The following is a 25,143-nucleotide window of genomic DNA, read 5'->3' as shown; positions in this document are numbered from 1 at the left end:
GTGGTCCAAAGTCCTCTTTTCAGATGAAAATAAATGTTGCATTTCATTTGGAAATCAAGGTCCCAGAGTCTGAAGGAAGAGTGGAGAGGCACAGAATCCATGTTGCTTGAAGTCCAGTGTGAAGTTTCCACAGTCTGTGATGATTTGGGCTGCCATGTCATCTGCTGGTGTTGGTCCACTGTGTTTTATGAAGTCCACAGTCAACGCAGCCATCTACCAGGAAATTTTAGAGCACTTCATGCTTCCTTCTGTTGACAAGCTTTATGGAGATGCTGATTTAATTTTCCAGCAGGACTTGGCACCTGCCCACACTGCCAAAGGTACTAAAAGCTGGTTCAATGACCATAGTGTTACTGTGCTTGACTGGCCAGCAAACTCGCCTGACCTGAACCCCATAGAGAATCTGTGGGGTATTGTCAAGAGGAAGATGAGAGACACCAGACCCAACAATGCAGAAGAGCTGAAGGCCACTATCAGAGCAACCTGGGCTCTCATAACACCTGAGCAGTGCCACAAACTGATCACCTCCATGCCACGCCGAATTGAGGCAGTAATTAAAGCAAAAGGAGCCCCTACCAAGTATTGAGTACATATACAGTAAATAAACATACTTTCCAGAATGCCAACAATTCACTAAAAATGTTTTTTTTTTTTTTTTATTGGTCTTATGAAGTATTCTAATTTGTTGAGATGGATTTCTGTTAAATGTGAGCCAAAATCATCACAATTAAAAGAACCAAAGACGTAAACTACAGTCTGTGTGCACTGAATTTATTTAATACACAAGTTTCACAATTTGAGTTTAATTACTGAAATAAATTAACTTTTCCATGACATTCTAATTTATTGAGATGCACCTGTAGCCTATGAAGCGCGAGCAGCCAGCAGAGGGTTTCGCTCGCTCTTAAATCTTTCCTCAAACGTCTACGTTCACAAATAAAACAATTTGTGCAAAAATAATGATTAATTATCAACTGAGAATGTGTTATTCATATGGTCTGGTGGTTATACAGCGTATGCCTGCGAAAACGGGACAAACTGCGTTCCGTATAGCTTTCGTACGGGATGCTTCTTTGATTCCTTAAATACAAGACAATTCTATATTATACAGAACGGTTGCAAGCCTACCACAGGCTGCACTCTGTGAATTGCAATTGTTTAAATCTATGCACAGATATGTTATCTACAATTGTGCAGACTCAAGATAAGCATGCAGATATTTTGCTGCATCAGTGTTTGTGTTTTTGTGTGTTCATTTACATACAGTTTGTTGATGTGTTCATCTGTGCTCCTGGCTGCTGATTGGCTAGAACCAGATATCACAATATTGATAAACCGGGTATAAATGCATTCTGAAGCAGTTGTGAGAGAATAAAGCAGATTCTGCTGACAGACCGCAGACAGTTCAGAAAGGTTGCCTGCTCTGGATTTGAAGAAACTGTTAATTTACAAACCAAACAGAATTATTATTTTATTATTTAGTACTTTAATCCATCAGACCAGTGCTGCAGCAATGCATCACTTTATTTCCATGATGTTTTCACTGCTAGTCATTATTGGGCTGCAGGTGAGCGTTGAGTCCGCAGGAATACGTTCTGAGCGAAGCGTCGACAGACATTACATATCAGAGCTGGATGTGAGGAATGGAGGGAAATGGGGGTCGTGGGGTGAGAGGGAAATGTGTCCAACTGGAACGTACGCCGCAGGGTTCAGACTAAAGGTAAGCTAAGATTTATTGCAGTAGTATGGTGTTTGTTTAATGCTTGAAAGTGTAAGATGGTGACCGAGGGTTGAAGGTTCAAACATGGAGTGGAATGTTACTATGGATTGGGTTAGTCCAGGGATTCCCAGCCCTGCTTCTGAAAACACACCAACAGTAAATGTTTTTGATTCAACTGATCACATCTTTAGTAGACATCCAAAATGATGTTGGTGTACGTCCAGGAACACTGGAGGTTGGAGTTAAGATTACTCCTTTTTTCTTTCTAATATGTCTTAGTGTTGTTGTTTTGTTTTGTTTTTAAGGTGGAAGATCCTATTGACGGGGATGACACTGCACTCAACGGGATTCGCCTTCTCTGCGTTGATGCGTCTAAAGCCTCATCAAACTCACATCATGACTACGCCTCAGTTCAGTCAGATGTAGGCAGGTAATGAGCTCAGTCCAAAAGAGTAATAATGTAGCAGGTTTGCAGTTATTAAGAATCGTTACATTAAGAGTCAGAGGCAGTTTTTTCATAAGATAGACAAATTAATTTTCTTAAAAAAATAATGATTGGATTGATCAGATAAAACTGTGTTTTTTCTTCAGCTGGGGTGAGTGGAAAGAGATCAAATGGTGTCCTTCTGGATTCTTGACTGCTTTTCAGCTGAGAGTTGAATCTTCTCAAGGAAATGGTGACGATACGGCCGCAAACAACATCATGTGAGTTTGTGCTGTGTGCTAAAAATAATTTAACCTAATTTGGTGCTCTAAAATAACTGGTCTTTTACAAATTGCTTGTAAATCACTCATTATTATGCTTGACTATCATCACCAAATCTTACTGGAACTGATTGCAGGGCTCCAGACTGCGACTAAAATGTTCGCATTTGCAACTAAAAATATTAATTTGTGAGTAATTATGAATGAATCTTAGATCCCAGGACATCTACCGTACAAGATTGGTTAAAATGCTGATAAAGGCATGAAAAATGAGACATAAACATATGACAGTATGACTGAAATGTTAGTGTTAAAAATGCTAAAAATAAAACATTTATTCTGTGGCACCTACATTTTTTTCAAGTCAAATTGCAAGTTCCAAGAGTTTGTTTTGCCTTGTTTTGTTATTGATTGAAACAACATATTTTATTATAATGTTGTCACACCCAAATTTCTTTCAGGTTCAGATGCAGTCAAAGGGAGTTAGAGGGTGACGGCGCACCCTGGGGTAACTGGGGCAGCTGGAGTCAAACATGTGATGGAAAAGGGATCTGTGGTATCAAGACACTGGTAGAAAAGCCACAAGGACGAGGAGACGACACCGCTCTCAATGACGTGCGCATGTACTGTTGTGCTTAAGGTGACGTGAACGTAAAACACTTGGATTGCAGAGCAACACTGTTTGGAAGATCTGGCTTTTCTGAGTTTGGCTTTTCTTTCAGGTGTTAGAGGACGACAACAAGAACGGCAAGAAGATCAGATGGATCATAATTCATCATGAACCATGTCATACAACAGCCAGTCATTATCACAAAATAAAGCCTGAGATGTGATCAGGACCTCAACACAGAGCAGAGGCCGACTGTACATCATCTCACTTATTGTGTCGTATCAGTTCATGCATTTCACCATCCATGAACTCCATACTCTTCATTAACTGTAAAGCTGTAAAGTGTTGTTTTTTTTTTTGTTTGTTTTTCTGAGGGCATAATTATATCCCAACATCTATTAAAATATTACTTTAGCTTGAAATGCATTAGTGTCTGTCTGTTGATTAATGTGCTTCTTCGTTGACCTGATTGAAATCATTCACAATTGAATATCTCTTTGCATCTCATTCATGCTTTTTTTTTGACTGACTAATCAAAAAATGAAGAAATGCTTTGTGAAGAACAGGCACATTTCCACCCTATTAAAAAAAATAAATATACTTAAATGTATTTGAAATACATTTATTCTATGCTAAGTATACTTCAAATACATTTTCTTATTCATGTACTTAATAAAATACTCTGCAAATGTACTTTAGTACTTTAAATAATTAAAGTCTGCTAAATTGGAACAATAATTTTGTACTTAATGCACTTTAATTGTGCAGAAGTAGTTCAACTAAAGATATACTGAAGTGTATTCGAATGTGCTGAAGTGGAACTACTGCAAGTATACTTCAGGTACACTTTAAATATTTTGCATTTAAAGACCAATATTATTCAAAGATCATACAATCCTCATCAAAAGTGGCATTAAAGCACATATTAGACTTAATTTTAAGAAATGTACATTGTGCACAAGTGAGAAAGCATAGCATGAGAAGAGTTTTTGCAATAAATAATTAAATGATTTCTGTGAACCCATTAAATATCAAAATAAAAAATGCATTATAAGAATTTCCCAAAAGGTCCAAGAAATGCCGTTTGAAAAGAGTTTTTCATGGTGTCCAATCATCTGATAAAACATCACGATAATCCTCAAATAATCCACACGACACCACTCCAGTCCGTCAGTTAACATCTTGAGAAGACAAAAGCTGAAATAAATCCATCATTAAGACATTTTTAATTCAAATACAAGTCCATAATCCATAATAACGCTTCCTCCAGTGAAAAAGTGGTCTGGTCTGAATCAGGAGAGAAATCTGCACAGATCAAGGCAAAACAGCTCTAAACAAATATATGGATGGATTTTGATGTGAGTGACAACAGGAGATGGAGGAAACGTTAGTATGGATTATGGACTAAAAATGGGTTTAATGATGTATTTGTTTCTCTTGTCTTCTCAAGATATTAACCGATGGACTGGAGTGCTATAGATTTCTTGTGCATTATTGTGATGTTTTTAACAGCTGTTTGGACTCTCATTCTGAAGATCAAGCAGGCATTGAACATCCTGTATCTTTTTTCTCGAAGTTGTTTTCTAAGAGTCAACAGAATTACAGTACAACTGAGAAAGAGGCATTGCCTCCACATTTTGAGGTGTATTTGGGTGGAAGTAATGTCCCCATTACACTTTACACCGATCACAACTCCTTGGTCTTTTTTTTGAGAATGTCCAATTCCAACCAACATTTGATGCGTTGGTCTCTTATTGTGCAAGAATATAACATTGAGATCCAGCATAAAAAAAAGGAGCTGATAACGTTGTTGCAGACGCTCTGTCTAAAACAGGGGTGGGCAATTAATTTTCCAAAGGGGCCAAATGAGAAACTTGGGCGGGTGCAGAGGGTCGTGGGGCGTGTCTATGGGGGAGGGGGCGGAGTCTTTTTGCCAGGAATATAGCCGTTTCCCCAGTAACCACAGTAAACAAAGCAGCGCAGCACCTGACTTTGAAACTTGCAGCGCTCATATTTAATCAATTAAACCATAGCCTTTTGAAGTGTAAGCTATATCTCAATTTACATGTAGAGTTATTTTTTACGGAAGCACCACCTAAGTATTCTCCTCCCATTTCTACCAGTAAACCGTTTCTGTCACTGCAACTTCCTGAACAGGCAAACACACACACACACACAAAAGAAATCGTATGCTTGATGAAAAAATATATTTAAAAGATGTTCATATTTTAGAAAATGTAGTTAATATTTGCATCATTAATGATTTATCTTAACCACCTGCAGCCCACCCACAAATAATCAGAATGCATTTTTTTATTACCTGACCCACCCGACCCACGGATTATCCACAGCGCCCGCGGATAACCTTCATCAGCGGAGACAGGGGGTGTGGTTGGATGGATCTAGATCCAACTCGTCCCACCTTACATTTACCTAAAGCTACCCGTCTCCACCCCCTGATCCCTAAACCCACCCATCTCCACCCCTAAACCTACCAATCTCCACCCGCTGGAGGTGGATCCGACCACCGCCCCCTGGATCTTTGTTCTGCAGTGAGGGGCTACTGCATCAGCGCATCACTACTGTGCAGATATCAACAGCATCACTGGGTTATAGGATGCCAAGTTGAGCGGACAAATGGTTTGAAATTTGTATGTGTCGATTGTGTGAGAAGGATGCGTTTCATACAAGATCTGGCAACTGGACAACACTGGAATATGTTGACGTGATTATTCATATGAGATTTGGGCCATACAAATTACGGGAGTTTTACTAGAGGCGAATATAGCAAACATAAAATACGCCCAGTGGGATTTTTTTATAGAAAGATTAAAAATACGGGAGAAATACGGGAAAATATTTAAACGGGATGATAGAATGGTAAAATACGGGAGAATCCCGGGAAAAACGGCTCCAGAGTAGCCTACTGTAAACGCCTTTAGGCCCTACTGTTCTCATATCACATATAACTGTGATGTTCTACAAAACAAAAAGCTTTAAAACACTTTTTTTCTTACTGCTGAAAATGAGATAATTTACTGTGAAATCAGTTTTCTCTCCGGTACATCACCAGTGTAAGCTTCATGGTGAAAACTTCTACATCACTCTTGTCAACGTAGTCCATAGTTACAATTAAAATATATCTTGACATCATCTTGTGGTTATTTTGGGAAAAACAGTAGGGGGGCGTTTTCTCTACCCTAATCCCCAAAACAGAGCTACAATATCTGTTAAGTGTGTTATTTGTTTTTGTCAACCTGGCAACCGTGTGTATGCGCACTCTCTCCACTGTGCATAAACGGGCTTGCTTTCTGAAAACACCGGTTAGCTTGCAGTTTAGCAATCTCCACTTCATTATCAGATTCTCAAAAAAGTGTAATTCATCAAGTGTTCATTTATGAGAGCGATAGAGAAAGAGAGAGGCTGTGTATGTCTCGCTGCAGAACATAAGATCCAGGGGGCGTGGTTGGATCCAGATCCAACTCCTTCCACCTTACATATACTTAAACCTACCCATCTCCACCCCCTGATCCCTAAACCCACCCATCTCCACCCATAAACCTACCAATCTCCACCCCCTAGATGTGGATCCATCCACGCCCCCTGGATCTTGTGTTGTGCAGCGAGCCCTACTACTTAACACACACATACAAATACTCAAAATGCACCAAATACATAAAGGGAGGGGATAAATAAATCAACTAAATTTATTACATGTATTGCTTTCGATTTGTGGAACATCAATAAAACAATATGATTCGTTAACACTGTAGGCTACCTAGGAGCTTGTTGTTCTTCTAAAATGAATCTGTGAGCACAGTTTACAAACCCATGGGAACAGATTGCTAAAGCGTTCACGCAGATTATGAATTTGTGGGTACGAATTAAAAACCGAAGAAACGGTAAGGAGCAAAACCGAATGCTGGAAAACTGTCGTGGAACAGAGGTAAGTTGGCTGTAGGCTATATATACATATTGTGCTTGTTAAGGTGTCAACCTGGTTACCTGTAATTTTTCTGAGGGCATAATTATATCCTAACATCTATTCAAATATTAATTTAGCTTGAAATGACATTAGTGTTTGTCTGTTGATTAATGTGCTTCTTCGTTGACCTGATTGAAATCATTAACAATTGAATATTTCTTTGCATCTCGTACATTTATTTTTTTTTTTAGTTTTCACGATTGACTAATCAAAAAATGAAGAAATGCTTTGTGAAGAACAGGCACTTTTCCACTAACTTTAATGCAAGCATCCAAGCATGAGAAGAATTCTTACAATAAATAATTAAATGATTCCTGTGAACCCCTTAAATATCAAAATAAAAATTATATTCAATAAAAACTTTCCAAAAGGTCTAAGGAATCTTCTTTACAGTATCAAGTTGTCTTTAAAACCTCATGAAGGATAATAAAAAAACGTAAACTAACAAGCAAAGCTGTTTCATGCTTTTACACGAGTAGCATTTGACCTGGTTAGTCAGTGTTTGTCTAAAGTGTGTTTATTGACTTGCACAATCATTTAGTTTTGCATTATCGTCTTGAATGATAACATGGATACACACTGATTCTGTAGCTGTGTGTATTTATTTCTTCATGCAAATTAATATAACTTAAGAAGTCAAGTTGAATATTTCTAGTTAAATTTGTCTCATATGGGTTTGGACGAACATTAAGGTTAGTAAATGATGACAGAATGATCATTTTAGTTGTTCTTTTCCTTGCAAGTGTTAATACTTACTACAGGAAAGTAAATTTATGTAAAGTTGTTTGTGGCATTTTTCCATTATGTCGAGCTAATATTCTCTGTGTTGCAGAACATGCGTAGTATTTCTCTCTTTACTCTCCAAAATGACCAAATCAAAGCTGAAACTGAACATTATATGGGAATTTTACCAAGTAAAACACTTTCCAAGGACACTAATGGTATGTTTGTTTGACAGGACATTGACGTGTGCTCGGTGCTTCTGGCTGCTGATTGGCTGGAATATTAATAAACTGCATCAATGTATTGTTCTGATTGGCTCAATAAAGAAACAGGCAGGTTCTGCTGACTGACCAGAGACAGCTCAGGAAGCTAGGGTCAGTTTTTGGTGTAGACACCAAACAGAATTAATTTCATCGGGCCAGAGCTGTAGCAATGCATCACTTTATTTCCATCATGTTTTCACTGCTAGCCTTTATTGGGCTGCAGGTGAGCGTTCAGTCCGCAGGAAGACGTTCTGAGAGGAGCATCGACAGATCTTTCATATCATTGCTGAGGGTACAAAATGGGATGAAGTTTGGTTCGTGGGGTGACAGGGAATTTTGTCCGAGAGGTACGTACGCCGCAGGTTTCAGTTTAAAGGTAAGTTGAGCATTGACTCAAGAGGCTTAAGGATTCAAAACATCGTAGTATCTTATCTTGTTTTCCAATACAAATACCTAAATGTTCTTAAATAAAGGTACATTTATTGGTGACCCTGGACCACAAAACCAGTCATAAGGGACAGTTTTTTGAAAATTTGATTTAATAAAACAGCTTTCCTTTGATGTATGGTTTGTTAGGATCGGACAATATTTGGTTGAGATACAACTATTTGAAAATCTGGAATCTGAGGGTGCAAAAAAATCGAAATATTGAGAAAACCGCCTTTAAAGTTGTCCAAATGAAGTTCTTAGCAATGCATATTACTAATCAAAAATTAAGTTTTGATATATTTATGGTAGGAAATGTACAAAATATCTCCATTGAACATAATCTTTACTTAATATCCTAATGATTTTCGGCATAACAAAAAAAAATCAATAATGTATTTTTGGCTATTGCTACAAATATACCCGTGCAACTTATGACTGGTTTTGTGTTCCAGGGTCACATTTGAGATGTAAAAGATATTAATCCATGGTTTCACAGACAAGGCTTAAACTGAGTTTACGCTGTGTCTACATCCTACAATGAATCCTAAGAATGAACAATGTTTAGTCAATTAGTTAATCTCCAATGCACCTGCCATGAATATTATTATTGGATAGTTAACTCTGTTCCCAGTGGACAACTGTCTTAATGTTTTTGCTGTTGTTTATTGAGGTGGAAGAACGTACCTATGGTTTTTGGGATAACACAGCGCTCAATGGGATTCGTCTTCACTGCGTCACTCAGTTCAAAGACTCAAACTCATCTGAGGAAGACAGTTCCATTCAGTCCAACACGGGAAGGTAAAGGACTCAGACTCTAAGTAACGTAGTAAAACTAGTTAAGAGCAGGTTTGCTTTGGGGTTATTATTAAGAATTCTTCCATTAAAGGTTAAGAGCAGTTTCTTTATAAACTAGATAAATAATCCAAGGTTGTTCTTGAAAATGATGATTGAGAACTAAAATTCTTTTTTGTCTTCAATAAACCTTTGAAATAATCCTAAATTGTGATTTTCTTCAGCTGGGGTGAGTGGACAGACATCAAATGGTGTCCTTCTGGATTTTTGAAAGCTTTTCAGCTGAGAGTTGAACCTTACCGAGCATTTAAAGACGACACGGCCGCAAACAACATCAGGTCAATACATTACACTGTTTTAAAGCTGCTGTTTTGTGAGTCGCTAAGGGTTTTCCCTTATCAAGCTGTTTAATTAAAGAGGACTTATTGTTTTTTGGGGATTTTACATTGCTGTTTGAGCATGAAAAAGGTCTGCAAAGTTCTAAAGCACAAAGACCACAACAGTTACTCTGTATTTCAGAAAGCACAGTTTCTGAACTCTCTCATCGAACACTTTCATTGCACTTGTGAGTTTTCTTCCAGGAACGTACATATCTCAGTATCCCTTGATTTTTATTTATTTAATTTGCAATTTACAGTAAGGGGCATCACATTTCCGACACACCCTTGATGTGTTCGGCCAATCACAACTCACTGGGTCAGCTGGCCGATCATTCGGAAAGGAGAGGCTTTGTAGACTGATTTTGAAACTGATATTTCAATATAAAAAAAAATTACATGCAGTAAATGCTTTAAGTAATATCACTGAATATAAGCATGGCAGGTGATCACACCACTGATATTCAGACCAACAGCGCAATCGTATTTTATATAGAGGAAATTAATAGGCTGTGTATGTCTTTTTGGCCAAAGCAAACCATTCTTTCACATTTTTCAGATTCAACTGCAGTGGAGGGGCTTTTCTGCAGGGTGACGGCATGGACAGGGGTGATTGGGGCGACTGGAGCACAGCGTGTCAGGGAAGAGGGATTTGTGGTATCGTTACAAAGATAGAAGAGGAGCAGGGAATGGGAGACGACACCTCTCTCAATGACGCGATGATGATCTGCTGCGATTGAGGTGATGCGATCACAATCAAACACTCGGATTCTCAAGTACTGCAGAGCAACTGAGTTTGGTTTTTCTTTCAGAGGATGCAAGAGGATGACAACAAGACCAGCAAGAAGACCAGATGGATTATAATAACTGATCAAATACTATAATAAATATACTTGTTTGTGCTAAAGTTGAACTATTCCAAGTATACTTAAGTACACTTTAAATATCCACTCTTTTATTTAATTTTTGATGCAGAATTCATTCTGCATAAACTTCAAATGTATTTTGGTGACATTACAATTGCAATTCAATTACACTGTAAGAGTGTTGAACATACATTAATATTATACTAATATATTTGTAAATGAATTGGCTCTTAATTTATGTAAGATACTGTATATAACTATGTACTACAGAATGAAGACCCACCACACTCATGGTCTGACGCAATCATTACTGTACTTAATAAAACTGGAAAAGATCCCACGCAATGTACGGCTTACAGACCAATAAGCCTACTATGTCAAGATATGAAACTTTAATACTGGCAAGCAGAATCCAAAAACATTAAAAAACTGATTAAACCAGATCAGACCGGATTCATTAATGGAAGATATACAATAAACAATATAAGAAGAGCTTTAAATTTACAGCAGATTGGAAAAGACGGTAAAACACCCTCAATGCTTCTCAGGGTATATGCTGAGAGAGTATTTGATAAAGGGTTGACTGGGGGTTTCTGGAACAAACTCTTAATTATATGGGATTTCACAACACTTTTGTTAAATGGGTAAAGGTTTTTTTTATAAAAACCCTAAATCAAGAGTTAGAGTTAATGGTCATTGCTCAGACTTTTTTAATTTAGGTAGGGGAACTCGTCAGGGAGATGCAATGTCCCCAGTCTCATTTGCACTTAGTATTGATCCATTAGCAGAATTAATAAGGAGCAACCCCAGAATACAGGGGATAAAGCATAAAGGAGGAAAGTGTCATAAGATATCGTTATACGCAGATGACGTATTATTATTCATTGAAAACCCTCTTGCATCTGTTCCGGCTCTCTTAGAATGCCTAAAAGAATATGGATTAGTTTCTGGACACAAAGTAAATGTTGATAAATCTGAGGCAACGATGATATCAGGACACTGGCCCACTCAGTTAGACAAGGAGGTATCTTTTCGATGGTCTAGTCAGGGTTTTAGATACTTGGGAGTCATCCTTACACCCATGGCATCACGTTTATACATGTCCAACTACACATGGCACTTTGAAATGATTAAAAAAGACTTGACTAGATGGGAAGTACTACCTCTCTCTGTGTTTGGTAGGATAGAAACTGTGAAAATGAACATATTGCCGAGTCTTCTCTTCATATTTCAATCCCTTCCAGTTTGGGTTCCGGTCTCAGCATTTAATACATTAGAACAATTGATTTCAAAGTTTGTTTGGCAAAATAAAAGACCAAGAATAAGATTAAAAATACTTATGTCAAATAAAGATAGGGGGGTTTGAACCTTCCTAATCTTAGATACTATTATTGGGCTGCTCATCTTAGTGCTATCACTGCTTGGCTTGGTGTCGATAAGGAGGAAGAATGGGTCAGCATTGAACAGAATTCACTTCCTGGAGTTTCTTTGAAAGTTCTGCCATTTATGGGTTGGCAAGCGCATGGGTTTACACTTTTTGATGGGGAGACCATAAGATCTTTTTCTCAGTTATCTGGTTTACATTGAAATCTAATGATTTGTTTAGATATTTACAACTACGACACTATCACAAGTCATAAACAATGGGACATAATTAAAAGATCTCCAACAAATGTAGAAAAATATTTTATTAGTATTACTGAACATGGTATGTCTACTAAAAATCATGTAGCCCATATATACAAAAAATGAATGCAAGACAAATCTGATGACTCATTTCACACCAAAAGTTAAATACTATAATAGAGGATGAGATGTGGACAAATATATGTGCCAGTTGTCATAAGAGTATAAGCAGTCAAACAGGGAAGGAATTCGACTGGAAGATAAAAATAAGATTCTTCAGAGTTCCATTAGTGGTTGCGAAATTTGATAGTTCTTCACGATTAGCACAATGCTGGAGAGATTGTGGGGAGATGGGTGACTATGTTCACATGTTTTGGGAATGTCCTAAAATACAAGTGTATTGGCAGGGGGTTAAAAAGGGAAATTAGTAAAGTTTTAGGATGTGATGTACCAATACACCCAGGATTTTTTCTGCTTGATGGTTTCCCACCGGATCTACTAAGTAAATCCCACCTATTTGTACTACATATATTATTAATGACAGCTAGGAAGATAATCACTGTGAATTGGATGAAGAAGCATGAACCTTCTCTGACAGAATGGACACAGAGACTGAATCAGATATATGTGTGTATATATATATATATATGAGATTAGTTATTTCCTCAAATATATATATATTTGAGGAAATGTCTGCGGACATATAGCTGAAATCGGACATTTTATAAGTTTTTTTTTTTTTTTTAAGTATATTTCTTCATTTTTGGATGAATTGCTATTTTTGCAAATGTAGCAACACAAATGGGTCTTCTGAAGCAGTACAATATTTTAGACTGAAATTTAAATCATTGATCAACTCATGCATACACAGCCCAGACAAATACTGGTTCTTCACACCACATGAAGGACATCATGATATCCAAGGATGTTAGATGTAATGTAGTGTGCCACCATTTTTGATTCAGACTGTATTGGCAGAATGAATAACATATTAAATTTCAGTTTGCCTTTGATTCAGAGTCATTACGCTTCAGAAGAATAGAGTTAGATTTAGATTTAGATTTAGATTTAGTCATTTTGCAGACGCTTTTATCCAAAGCGACTTACAATTGGGAAGAGTTGGGTCTTGAACGTTCTAGTTCTAGTAGGCTTTCTTGATATGGATTACAAAAATGGTCTATAGTAGTGTGTTATATTTCCACTTGCACTTATCTTAAAGTTGCTTTGGGTTTGTATAAAGGTGTGTTGATTCATTATTTATATTTATTTGGTTGTTTTATTAATGAAAAACCCAATTCAAGCTCAAGAACATTCAGCTGATACACCCCTGAAAGTTTTTCCAAATTAAGTCCAGTTGACCGACAGCTCCGGAAGATATGTTGTGAAGATCACAAGGCCCTACTGAATAAACACTACTCTGATCCTTCACACCTTTATTTTCAATTATTTTCAAAATGTAAATATGTCTTTCCACTATTACTATTCAACTTCAATAGTGTTGTTTCATGTGATTTATAGTGATGCTACATGGGTTGTACTCACTTCTGTTGTATGCTGTATGTTTGACTAATACACTGGAAGCAATATTGACATGATACACTGATACAATTCCTCACTGCTAATCATGATGTTCACTCTGTTAAGTAGTATGCGTTTAATACAGGATATTTACAGTGTGATATAGTAAAAAGAATAAGTTGTATGAACATGCCACACACAAGTTCAACTGATGTGCAAGCGGCCATCAGGCCCAAGTGTAACAAGGAGCAATTCTTTGCAGAATTGCAATATTTTTTGTTGGGATTTGTCGTGCCCCACTGCGCCGCATCCAGTGTAGACAACATCACTGATTATAATAAGTTATATTGTATTTTGTTGTGCAGCGCCGCGCCGCTCACATGCGGTGTAGACACGATGTAAGTTGCTTTCTGATGCTGCGTTTGAATTTTCATGACACATTATTTGACATTACCACCTATTGAGGAACCCTGGTCTAGATGTTGCAGAACATAATGCAGTCCCATATTGACTACATCATCCACAGACCTGATTGCTCTGTAGGCAAACTGAAGAGGATCCAGCAAGGGTCCAGTAATGTCCTTCAGGTGGGCCAGCACCAGTTTTTAAAATGACTTCATGACCACAGACGTTAGAGCCACAGGTCTGTAGTCATTTAGTCCTGTAATATTGGGACGGGATGATGGTGGAGCGTTTGAAGCATGAAGGGACTTCGCACAGTTCCAGTGATCTGTTGAAGATCTGTGTGAAGATGGGGGCCAGCTGGTCAGCACAGGATTTCAGACAGACTGATGTAATACAATCTGGGCCTGGTGCTTCTTTTCCTTTACTGCTTCCGGAAGACCTGGCACACATAGTTTTCGCTGATCTGAAGTGTAGGTGTGTGTGTGTGTGGGGGTGCTGGAGGTGTTAATGGTTGTGTGGAGAGGTGTTAAGAGCGGGTGTGGGGTGTTTTTTCAAACCTGCAGTAGAACTCATTCAGATCGTCTTCCAGTTGTTGCTTCTCCACAGTGCTGGGGCACGGTGTCTTGTAGTTGGTGATCCCTTTCAGACCTTTCCACACTGATGCCGAGTCACTGGAAGAGAACTGAATCCTTAGTTTTTCAGAATAATTCCTCTTTGCCACTCTGATCTCCTTTTCCAGTGTGTATTTGGCCTGTTTATACAAGACTTTGTCCCCCTTCCTGTAAGCATCTTCTTTGGCCTGACGGAGCTGTCTGAGTTTTGCAGTGAACCACGGTTTGTCGTTGTTGTAAGTTAGATGAGTCCTGGTAGGAATGCACATATCTTCACAGAAACTGATATAAGATGTTACAGTCTCTGTGAGCTCGTCCAGATCATTGGCAGCAGCTTCTAAAAACACTCCAATCAGTGAGAAAGAAACAGGCTTTTAAATCCTGCTCTGCTTCATTAGTCCATATTTGAACAGTCCTTAATACAGGTTTAGCTGATTTCAGTTTCTGCCTGTAGATCGGTATAAGATGAACCAAACGGTGATCAGAGAGTCATAAAGCTGCCCGTGGGACAGAGTGATATGCATCTTTTATTGCTGTGTAACAGTGATCCAGTATATTACTGTCTCTGGTGGGACATGTAACATGCAGTCTGTATTTTGGCAGTTCACGGGAGAGATTTGCTTTATTAAAGTCCCCGAGAATGATTAAAACAGAGTCCGGGTGTTGTTGCTCAGTCTCTGTGATCTGATCAGCTAGTTTCTGTAAAGCTGAGCTCACGTGCGCTTGTGGTGGAATGTAAACACTCATGAGAATGAACAAGCAAAACTCCCGCGGCGAGTGGAAAGGATTACAGTTAATGAAAAGCACTACTAGATCGGGACAGCACATCTTCTTTAACACTGTTACATCTGTACACCACCTTTCATTGATGTAAAAGCATGTCCCGCCGCCATGCGATTTCCCCGTTGATTCTGCGTCGTCTGCGTTATGGTGTCCAAACAGCTGATTAAAACATCACAAGTGATCCACACCACTCCAGTCCATCGATTAACAGAAACAAATCCATAATTAATATGTTTTTAACTCAAATATCCATAATAACGCTTCCTCCAGTGAAAAAGTCCAAAACAGCTCTAAACAAATATGTGGCTGGATTTTATTTGATTTTTTTATTGACATTTTTGCCTTTATTATTTGATAGGACAGTATACTGTAATATATATACTGTTAAAAATTGTCCTGTTAAAAAACAGTAAAGAACTGGCAGCTTGGTTACATTGGTACAAAATGAAAACAAATTGTAAAATAAAGCCCAAAGTTTATTACATTTATGATAATAAATGTACATTTCAGCTGTATAAATGATAAATAAATTGCTTTAACTCTTTAACAATTCATTCTAATAGGTCATGCAGGCTGTCCAAAAAATTTACTCTGGACACAAAGATTATGTGAAAAACTGAGTAAATGTTTTTGAGTAAATAGAAATTAATGAATACCTGAAAAAAAATAGAGGTCAAGAGACTGTGTGTATGTTTGTGTGTGTGCACACACATTTATTTGGCAAATGAGGACATACATTTGTATAATGACAGGTATTACAAGGAGAAGGTGACTTTTCAGGACATTACCCCATGTACCCACTTTTCAAAACACTTATAAATCACACAGAATGGAGTGTATTGAAAATCTGAAATAGCAGAAAGTTCCCTGTATAGGGTAGGTTTAGGTGTAGGGTTGGTGTAGGGCAATAGCACATAAAGTTTTTACAGTATAAAAACCATTACGCTTATGGGATGTACCCACTTTTCACAAAAACAAAAATGTGTGTGTGTGTGTGATGTGAGTGTGTGTGTGTGGTCTGTGGTGTGTAATACTTGCATAAAGTCCAACTCAAAATCCATAAATTTTTTTTAAGTAGACTGGAGACATGAGGGTTCATGGTTTTCTTTTTCTGGGTGACCTTGCCCGTCCGCTTTGATATGACTCCTCCAGCCTTTGTCCCCTTTCCCGGATTTATCTCGATGAACCACCTGAAAAACAAATGTGTGTTTAAAATTAGTGTGGAGGGAAAAAAAGATGGTAACACTTTATTTTAGGGTCTCTTAATTAGTTGCTTATTAGCATGCATATTACTAGAATATTAGCCATTTATTAGTACTAATTAAGCATATATTAATGCCTTATTCTGTATGACCTTATTCTACAACCCTAATCCTACCCAATACCTAAACTTAACAACTACCTTACTAACTATTAATAAGCAGCAAATTAGGAATTTATTGAGGGAAAAGTCGTAGTTAATAGTGAATAAGTGTTCCCTATTCTAAAGTGTTACCAAAAAGGGTAGTCATGGATAACATATAAATATTAAAAGTATATAAAAGTCTATTCTTGTATCAAGAACACTTCATTTTACTTTGTCAGGAAAGGAAAGCTTTCTTAACAAGCTCTAATACTCAGATCTTTTGGACTGAATGATGTGTTTCAGTCTAGATTAAATATATCTCTTTGTTCAAGCATTAACATAACACATCTTATACCCTACTATTTTAGCCATGTCTGACAGAACTGTAACATATGCACATGATCATCATTTTAATGCTAAAGAAGGATGGGTCCTAGATGAATCTGCTTCCTTTCAAGGTTTCCACCAACACCTCACCACCGATAGACATTTTATTTCCTTGACATATTCACCTACTGCTCACTGGGGCTCAAATATTTGATAGGAAATTTCTCTATTTGATGCTAGATTCCCTGTTTATTAGGGCCAAAAGTTCCAATTGTAAAAAGTGATATACAAATAAAATGTGATGTGAATTGAATGTATGCATCCAAGTATCTAGCCTTTGAATAAATTCCAACATGCATGCGTCTATTGAAGATTGAAATTGTTGAAAAATCAGCTGCAAGCCCAGAAAAGCCGGCTATGATGTGCTCCTCAAGGCTGATCATCCAGTGCTGGATTCTTCCTCCTGGTGTTTCACCTGAACCTTTAAAAAGAAAAACACATTTAATGTTTTAATTTAATTCACATTTAATTTCAGCATTGACATAACATTAATTTGACATTGCCAGATTACAAATGAATGCAAGGAAAACTAAAATCATTTTAAACAGTCACAGTTCAGCACTTCTAACATAAGAAAAGCATTTCAACATGGACTGGTCTGGACATACCTTTAAGTCAAAATGTGTATACTGTAAATTGTGTATTGTAAAATTTATTTTAATTTATATTCAGACAACAAAGAAAGCACATCCACTGAAAGTCCACACAAGTGCATGGTAAATAAAAACTCAATTTCAAACATGCTAGCTTTACACATGAAAACATTGGTTCTTATATTTAGCTTTCGTGTTTACATTTTAAGTGCACCAAGCATATGATTTCCGATTCAGAAATCTAGAATAAAGTATTCTATCACTTTAACTACAAAACCAACTTGGATTGATGCAAAAACATAACCAACATAAAAACAACAAAACAAGCACAACAGTAAAAATCCCCTTTAGAATAAACATGTCATACTAGAACATGCTTACCCAAATTTGCAATCACAATGACACCGAAATATTGAGTTTGTTCGTTTGTTTGTTTTTTTTCAAACAGTGGAGGTTTAACACTTAGCAAACAGAGTCAGAAATCCAGTTGTACTCGATGATGTCGTATTTGGCGCGTTTATCACTGAAAAGAGCAAATAAAAGATAGTGTCACTTCCGATATCCACTATACAGATTAGCTGCAGTAGCAAATGTAATGTATTTTGTCTATGAAATCGCGCAAAGCAAAGGGGAACTTACCTGTTAACAAGACAGATAAAAGTCCCGGCGTGCTCACTGCAGTTTACAAAAATACTGGATAGTAATGTTTTATTTCCTTCGAGTTATAAATACAGTAGAATGCCGTTATATTGTGTCTACGGGGGATGAAATGCAGAATGACACACCTGCACAAAAACTGCCCACACCTCCCAACGACCAGGCGCTCTGTCTGTCTCCAGCCGACGTAAGGAAGTCCCTATCTAGGATCAACCCACGCAAGGCTGCGGGTCCCGACAACATACCTGGCCGTGTACTGAAAGACTGTGCTGCACAGCTGACAGATGTCCTAACAGATATCTTCAACACCTCGCTGAGCCAGGCAGTCATCCCCACATGTCTCAAATCCACAACAATCATACCGGTACCAAAGAAATCACCTGTGTCCTGTCTAAATGACTACCGTCCCATAGCACTGACTCCAATCATAATGAAGTGCTTTGAGAGGTTAGTCATGCACAACATCAAAACCAGCCTCCCCAACACACTCAACCCGCTCCAGTTTGCATACCGTCCGAACCGCTCTACGGACGATGCAATTTCCTCCACTCTCCACCTGGCTCTTACCCACCTAGAAAATAAAGACTCCTACGTTAGAATGCTGTTCATTGACTTCAGCTCAGCATTCAACACAATAATCCCACAACAGCTCATAAATAAACTCAACCTGCTGGGCCTTAACAATTCCCTCTGCAATTGGATCCTGGACTTTCTAACCGGAAGACCTCAGTCAGTCCGTGTCGGCCACAACACCTCGAGCACTACCACACTGAACACAGGTGCCCCACAAGGCTGTGTGCTCAGCCCGCTGCTCTTCACGCTGCTGACCCACGACTGCACTGCCAAGTCCAGCTCCAACCACATCATCAAGTTCGCTGATGACACAACAGTGGTAGGCCTCATCAGCAACAACGATGAAACGCACTACAGAGAGGAAGTGGCACAGCTGGCGAAATGGTGTGGCACTAACAACCTGTCCCTCAATGTGAGTAAGACAAAGGAGGTTGTGATGGACTTCAGGAGAAACTCCGGTGATCACCCCCCACTGACCATCGACAGCTCGACTGTGGAGAGAGTCAGCAGCACTAAATTCCTGGGGGTGCACATCACAGAGGATCTCACCTGGTCCACCAACACCATGTCACTCTCCAAGAAGGCACAACAGCGCCTACACTTCCTCCGCCGGCTGAAAAGAGCAAGTCTCCTCCACCCATCCTCACCACTTTCTACAGGGGCACCATTGAGAGTGTGCTGAGCAGCTGCATCACTGTCTGGTACGGAACTGTACTGCAGCAGACCGCAAGACCCTCCAGCGGACAGTGAACACAGCTGCAAGGATCATCGGTGCCCCTCTCCCTCCATCCTGGATATTTTCCTCACACGATGCTCCAGCAAAGCAAATAGTATCGTGAAGGACTCCACACCCCTCCCACAGTCTCTTCCAGCTCCTACCATCAGGAAGACGGTGCGGAGCATCAGAGCCCGCTCTGCCAGACTGCTCAACAGCTTTTTCCCCAGGCTGTGAGAGCCCTGAACTCAAATCACTCCACCCCTCTCTGAACCCCCATACAAACCCCTACCTCCTGTAACATGTAACGTGCAATTCAAGTGTGCTACACACAGGTGAGTGGGCCTGTACAAACCACCTGTAGTAGCACACTCTCCTCCTCTATGCGCACTAGTCACTTTTCACACACACTGCTGTGTGTACACAAATCCCACAAAAAGAACTCAGTAATATATGTATGTTTACATGCTCATGCACTACAAATCATCCTGCACTGTTCCCCAGCCAGCTGCTTGAACTCAATGTTTCTCCTTGCACATGTACAGTATTTATCTGAAGCATTCGTATAGTTTGTATAGTTTGTATTTTTTAGTTTGTATAGGTACTTTTTTATAGATAGTATATTTATATTTATAGTCAAAATCTATCAGTAGGATAGTTGTGTATAGGTTTATATTGTTTTACTTCATTGTTGTATGCCTGTATTTATGTAGCACCGTGGTCCTGTGAGGCACGACATTTCGTTCCACTGTATGCCCCGCATGTAGCGGAATGACAATAAAGCTCAACTTGACTTGACTTGACTTGAAAGGTCCGTGAGCTGGGACTCAAACACGGGACACCCGATGCACAACTTTATTATGGATTATGGCCTCGTATTTGAGTTAAAAAAACGTCTTAATGATGGATTTGTTTCTCTTGACTTCTCAAGATGTTAACTGATGGACTGGAGTGTTGTGGACTGCTTGTGGATTATTGTGGTGTTTTTATCAGCTGTTTGGACTCTCATTCTGACAGCACCCATTCACTGCAGAGCATCCATTGCTGAGACAGTGACGGAATGATGCTTTACCGTATCGATTTGTCTTTAAAACCTCATGAAAGATAAAAAAAACAAACAAACTATTAAGTAAAGCTGTTTCATGCTTTTACAGGACCAGCATTTGACCTGGTTAGTCAGTGTTTGTCTAAAGTGTGTTTATTGACTTGCACAATCATTTAGTTTTGCAATATCATCTTGAATGATAACATGGATACACACTGATCCTGTAGCTGTGTGTATTTATTTCTTCATGCAAATTACTATAACTTCAGCAGTCAAGTTGTATGAAAATATTTCTAGTTAAATTTGTCTCTCATGGGTTTGGACCAACATGAAGGTGAGTAAATGATAGAATGATCATTTTAGTTGATCTTTTCCTTCACTGTAAAAAATAAAAAGTTGAGTTAACTTAAATTAAGGTAATTTGTTGCAAAGCAATTTTAAGTTTACTCAACTTTAGTAGATGAAGTTGTGCAAATTAATTTATAAAAGTTCACTAAAACTACTGGTTTAAGTTGAGTGAACTACCTGTCAGACTTTTAAAAATGAGTTGGCACAACTTAGTTAAGTAAACTCAATTGCTTTGCAGCAAATTACCTTAATTTAAGTTAACTCAACCACTGTCACGGTGCACACAGCAGGGAGGAACGAGGACCATGCAGACGAGGAGTAACTTCTAAATAATAGTCTTTAATGACGACGGCGAGGCGAGACTGAGACAGACAGGAACACCGGGGAATAACGAACAGACCAGATCAAATCTAACTAAACAGGCAGGAACTAAATACACATGACAATTACTGATAATGACTATAACATAGCTGGACAAGACTTAACTAATAATCACACTTAACGAGGACAGGAACCAGACAAAATATGGAAACAAGAGGAGGGAACACATGACACACGGCAGAGGACTGACAACCACTTTTTGTTTGTGGCATTTTTCCATTATGTCGAGCTAATATTCTCTGTGTTGCAGAACATGCGTAGTATTTCTCTCTGTACTCTCCAAAATGACCAAATCAAAGCTGAAACTGAACATTATATGGGAATTTTACCAAGTAAAACACTTTCCAAGGACACTAATGGTGTTTTTTTTTATTGACAGGATTTATGTGTGCTCAGTGCTCCTGGCTGCTGATTGGCTAGAACCAGATATCACAATATTGATTAACCGGGTATAAATGCATTCTGAAGCAGCTGTGAGAGAATAAAGCAGATTCTGCTGACAGACCGCAGACAGTTCAGAAAGGTTTCCTGTTCCGGATTTGAAGAAACTGTTGCTTTAAACAGTTTTACTGGCTCTCGTTCAGTTTTAATTTACAAGCCAAACAGAATTAATTTTCTCAGTACTATTTTAATCCATCAGGCCAGTGCTGCAGAAATGCATCACTTCACTTCCATGATATTTTCACTGCTAGTTATTTTTGGGCTGCAGGTGAGCGTTCAGGCTGGAGAAAGACGTTTTGAGCGAAGCATCAACAGACATTACATATCAGAGCTGACTGTGCCGAATGGAGGGAAATGGGGCTCGTGGGGTGAGAGGGAAATGTGTCCAAGTGGAACATATGCTGCAGGGTTCAGTCTAAAGGTAAGCTAAGAACTGACTTAATGACAGTAGTATAGGGGTGGTTTAACGCTTGAGAGTGCAAGCTGGTGACTGAGGGTTGAAAGTTCAAATCTTAAGGAAAAATTAACTCTGGAGTTGCTGTTAGTGATTAAATTCCAGGTGTTTCAAAGGAAACTGCACCTGCTCAAGTTTTTGACTGATTTGCTTAATACTAAAGAAACATGAGATTAAATGTTACTATGGATTGGGATTCCCAGCCCTGCCTCTGAAAGCACACCAACAGTAAACGTTTTTGATTCAGTAGACTTTAGTAGACATCCAAAATGTGTGATGTTGTACCTCCAGGAACACTGAAGGTTGGAGTTCAGATTACTCCTTTTCTCTTTTTAATATGTCTTAGTGTTGTTGTTTTTAAGGTGGAAGATCCTATTCAAGGGGATGACACTGCAATCAACGGGATTCGCCTTCACTGCGTTGATGCGTCTAAAGCGTCATCAAACTCACATCATGACTACGCCTCAGTTCAGTCAGATGTAGGCAGGTAATCGGCTAAAGCGTCTAAAGAGTAATAATGTAGCAGGTTTGCAGTTATTAAGAATTGTTACATTAAGAGTCAGAGGCAGTTTTTTCATAAGCTAGACAAATTAATTTTCTTAAAAATAATGATTGGTTTGATTAATAAAACTGTGTTTTTTCTTCAGCTGGGGTCAGTGGAAAGATATCAAATGGTGTCCTTCTGGATTTTTGACTGATTTTCAGCTGAGAGTTGAATCTCCTCAAGGAGATGGTGACGACACGGCCGCAAACAACATCCAGTGAGTTTGCCCTGTGCTAAAAATCCTTTAATCTAATTTGGTGCTCTTGGTCAAAAATGGCAGGTCTTAAAAATTGCTTGTAAATCACTCATTATTATGCTTTGTTATCATCACCAAATATTATTGGAACTGATTGCAGGGCTCCAGACTGCGACTAAAATGGTTGCATTTCTGACTAAAAATATTAATTTGCAAGTGATATTTTTGGATGGGTCACCATACTTGGCCACACGTCACGTCACTTCACTTTCACTTTCAAGATGGATTAAAATGCTGATAAAGACATGAAAGTTCCAAGAGTTAGTTTTGCCTTGTTTTGTTAGTATTGATTGAAACAACATATTTTCTCATAATGTTGTCACACCCAAATTTCTTTCAGGTTCAGATGCAGTCAAGGGTTTTTAATGGGTGACGGCGCACCCTGGGGTGATTGGGGCAGCTGGAGTCAAACATGTGATGGAAAAGGGATCTGTGGTATCAAGACACTGGTAGAAAAGCCACAAGGACGAGGAGATGACACCGCTCTCAATGACATGCGCATGTACTGTTGCGCTTAAGGTGACGTGAACGCAATCAAACACTCAAATTTCAGTGAAGTTAGTGCTGGCTTATCTGAGTTTGGCTTTTCTTTCAGGTGTTAGAGGACGACAACAAGAACAACAAGAAGATCAGATGGATCATAATAATTGATCAGCATACTGTTATGAGCTCACATGAACCATGTCATACAACAGCCAGTCATTATCACAAAATAAAGCCTGAGATGTGATCAGGACCTCAACACAGAGCAAAGGCCGACTGTACATCATCTCACTTATTGTGTCGTATCAGTTCATGCATTTCACCATCCATGAACTCCATACTCTTCATTAACTGTAAAGCTGTAAACCTTTGTTTTGAGGGCATAATAATGTCCCAACATCTATTAAAATATGAATTTAACTTGAAATTACATTAGTGTCTGTCTGTTGATTAATGTGCTTCTTCGCTGACCTGATTGAAATCATTAACAATTGAATATTTCTTTGCATCTCATTCATGCTTCTTTTTTTTCTCATGACTGACTAATCAAAAAATGAAGAAATGCTTTGTGAAGAACAGGCACATTTCCACCCTATTAAAAAATAAATATACTTAAATGTATTTGAAATACATTTATTTCATGCTAAGTATACTACCAATACATTTTCTTATTTATGTACTTAATAAAATATTCTGCAATTGTACTTTTAGTACTAAACTGGTATGCTTAAAGTTTGCTAATTAAACTAAACTAATTTTGTACTGCACCTGTGCTGAACTTCAATTAAAGATAAACTTAGTATATTTGAATGTGCTAAAGTGGAACTATTGCAAGTATACTTCAGGTACACTTTAAATATTTTGCATTTAAAGATCGATATTATTCAAATATCATACAATCCTCATCAAAAGTGACATTAAACACATATTAGACTTAATTGTGCACAAATAGTATACCAAATAAAGTTTAACTATAATTTTTATATCTGTTATCTGTCAGTAAATTGATTTGAACTATACTTAGTATGAAATAAATGTATTTTAAATATATTACTGTTTTACTAAGGCAATATCTTTAATTCAAGCATCAAAGCATGAGAAGAGTCTTTACAATAAATAATTAAATTATTTCTGTGAACTCATTAAATATCAAAATAAAAATTACATTCGATAACATTTTTTCCAAAGGGTCCAAGCAATGCCATTTGAAAGGAGTTTTTTTTTATAGGTGAACCCCTATATAATTAAATGGTATTATGCATTTCTAACTGGACGACAACAGCAAGTGAAAATTAATTCAACTTTCTCTGATACATTGGTCACAAATGTTGGAGCTCCTCAAGGCTGTGTAAGTTCCCCCCTTCTTTTTACATTATATACGAATGATTGTAGGAATCAGTATACGTAAACAACTATATTATTATATTTTCAGATGATACTTTTATACTCAGTTTGCAGACAAAAAATTCAGATGTCGGCTTGTATAGATCAGAGATAGAAGGGGTTGT

At 38.1% G+C, this 25,143-nt stretch overlaps 3 protein-coding genes across 4 annotated transcripts; all 3 read left to right on the top strand.

Annotated features, from left to right (window-relative positions):
• Nucleotides 1-1,495: 1,495 nt before the first annotated feature.
• LOC131528264 (vitelline membrane outer layer protein 1-like) lies at nt 1,496-3,423 on the top strand. The gene is made up of 5 exons (XM_058757304.1): nt 1,496-1,720; nt 2,026-2,150; nt 2,312-2,425; nt 2,887-3,065; nt 3,148-3,423. Exons 1-4 carry the CDS (start codon nt 1,514-1,516, stop codon nt 3,062-3,064), a joined length of 624 nt encoding a protein of 207 aa, XP_058613287.1. The 5' UTR covers nt 1,496-1,513; the 3' UTR covers nt 3,065; nt 3,148-3,423.
• Nucleotides 3,424-6,678: 3,255 nt separating this feature from the next.
• Nucleotides 6,679-10,913, top strand: LOC131528263 (vitelline membrane outer layer protein 1-like). Of its 2 annotated transcripts, none has more exons than XM_058757303.1 (6): nt 6,679-6,981; nt 7,979-8,382; nt 9,106-9,233; nt 9,452-9,565; nt 10,164-10,345; nt 10,417-10,913. In XM_058757303.1, the coding sequence occupies exons 2-5, from the start codon at nt 8,176-8,178 to the stop codon at nt 10,342-10,344; spliced, it is 630 nt and encodes a 209-aa protein (XP_058613286.1). In that variant the 5' UTR covers nt 6,679-6,981; nt 7,979-8,175; the 3' UTR covers nt 10,345; nt 10,417-10,913. The 2 variants fall into 2 exon arrangements, with proteins under 2 accessions (XP_058613286.1, XP_058613285.1); XM_058757302.1 differs by having other exon boundaries at nt 6,679-7,712.
• Nucleotides 10,914-21,929: 11,016 nt separating this feature from the next.
• On the top strand, nt 21,930-24,062 carry LOC131529006 (vitelline membrane outer layer protein 1-like). The gene is made up of 5 exons (XM_058758513.1): nt 21,930-22,319; nt 22,715-22,839; nt 23,000-23,113; nt 23,493-23,671; nt 23,748-24,062. The coding sequence occupies exons 1-4, from the start codon at nt 22,113-22,115 to the stop codon at nt 23,668-23,670; spliced, it is 624 nt and encodes a 207-aa protein (XP_058614496.1). The 5' UTR covers nt 21,930-22,112; the 3' UTR covers nt 23,671; nt 23,748-24,062.
• Nucleotides 24,063-25,143: the final 1,081 nt, after the last annotated feature.

The sequence above is a fragment of the Onychostoma macrolepis genome, chromosome 21 (assembly GCF_012432095.1).
Source record: "Onychostoma macrolepis isolate SWU-2019 chromosome 21, ASM1243209v1, whole genome shotgun sequence".
NCBI lineage: Eukaryota > Metazoa > Chordata > Actinopteri > Cypriniformes > Cyprinidae > Onychostoma > Onychostoma macrolepis.
The sequence above is the reverse complement of the archived record's forward strand: the minus strand, read 5'-3'. Positions and strand labels throughout refer to the sequence as shown.

What these genes read in the sequence shown, in the direction of transcription:
- LOC131528263 (XM_058757303.1), top strand. Translation starts at nt 8,176, where the DNA reads ATGCATCACTTTATTTCCATCATGTTTTCACTGCTAGCCTTTATTGGG. An exon ending in CCGCAGGTTTCAGTTTAAAG is followed by an intron (nt 8,383 to 9,105) that starts GTAAGTTGAGCA and finishes TTGTTTATTGAG; the next exon opens with GTGGAAGAACGTACCTATGG. An exon ending in ATTCAGTCCAACACGGGAAG is followed by an intron (nt 9,234 to 9,451) that starts GTAAAGGACTCA and finishes GATTTTCTTCAG; the next exon opens with CTGGGGTGAGTGGACAGACA.
- LOC131528264 (XM_058757304.1), top strand. Translation starts at nt 1,514, where the DNA reads ATGCATCACTTTATTTCCATGATGTTTTCACTGCTAGTCATTATTGGG. An exon ending in GTTCAGTCAGATGTAGGCAG is followed by an intron (nt 2,151 to 2,311) that starts GTAATGAGCTCA and finishes TTTTTTCTTCAG; the next exon opens with CTGGGGTGAGTGGAAAGAGA. An exon ending in ACGGCCGCAAACAACATCAT is followed by an intron (nt 2,426 to 2,886) that starts GTGAGTTTGTGC and finishes AATTTCTTTCAG; the next exon opens with GTTCAGATGCAGTCAAAGGG.
- LOC131529006 (XM_058758513.1), top strand. Translation starts at nt 22,113, where the DNA reads ATGCATCACTTCACTTCCATGATATTTTCACTGCTAGTTATTTTTGGG. An exon ending in CTGCAGGGTTCAGTCTAAAG is followed by an intron (nt 22,320 to 22,714) that starts GTAAGCTAAGAA and finishes GTTGTTTTTAAG; the next exon opens with GTGGAAGATCCTATTCAAGG. An exon ending in GTTCAGTCAGATGTAGGCAG is followed by an intron (nt 22,840 to 22,999) that starts GTAATCGGCTAA and finishes TTTTTTCTTCAG; the next exon opens with CTGGGGTCAGTGGAAAGATA.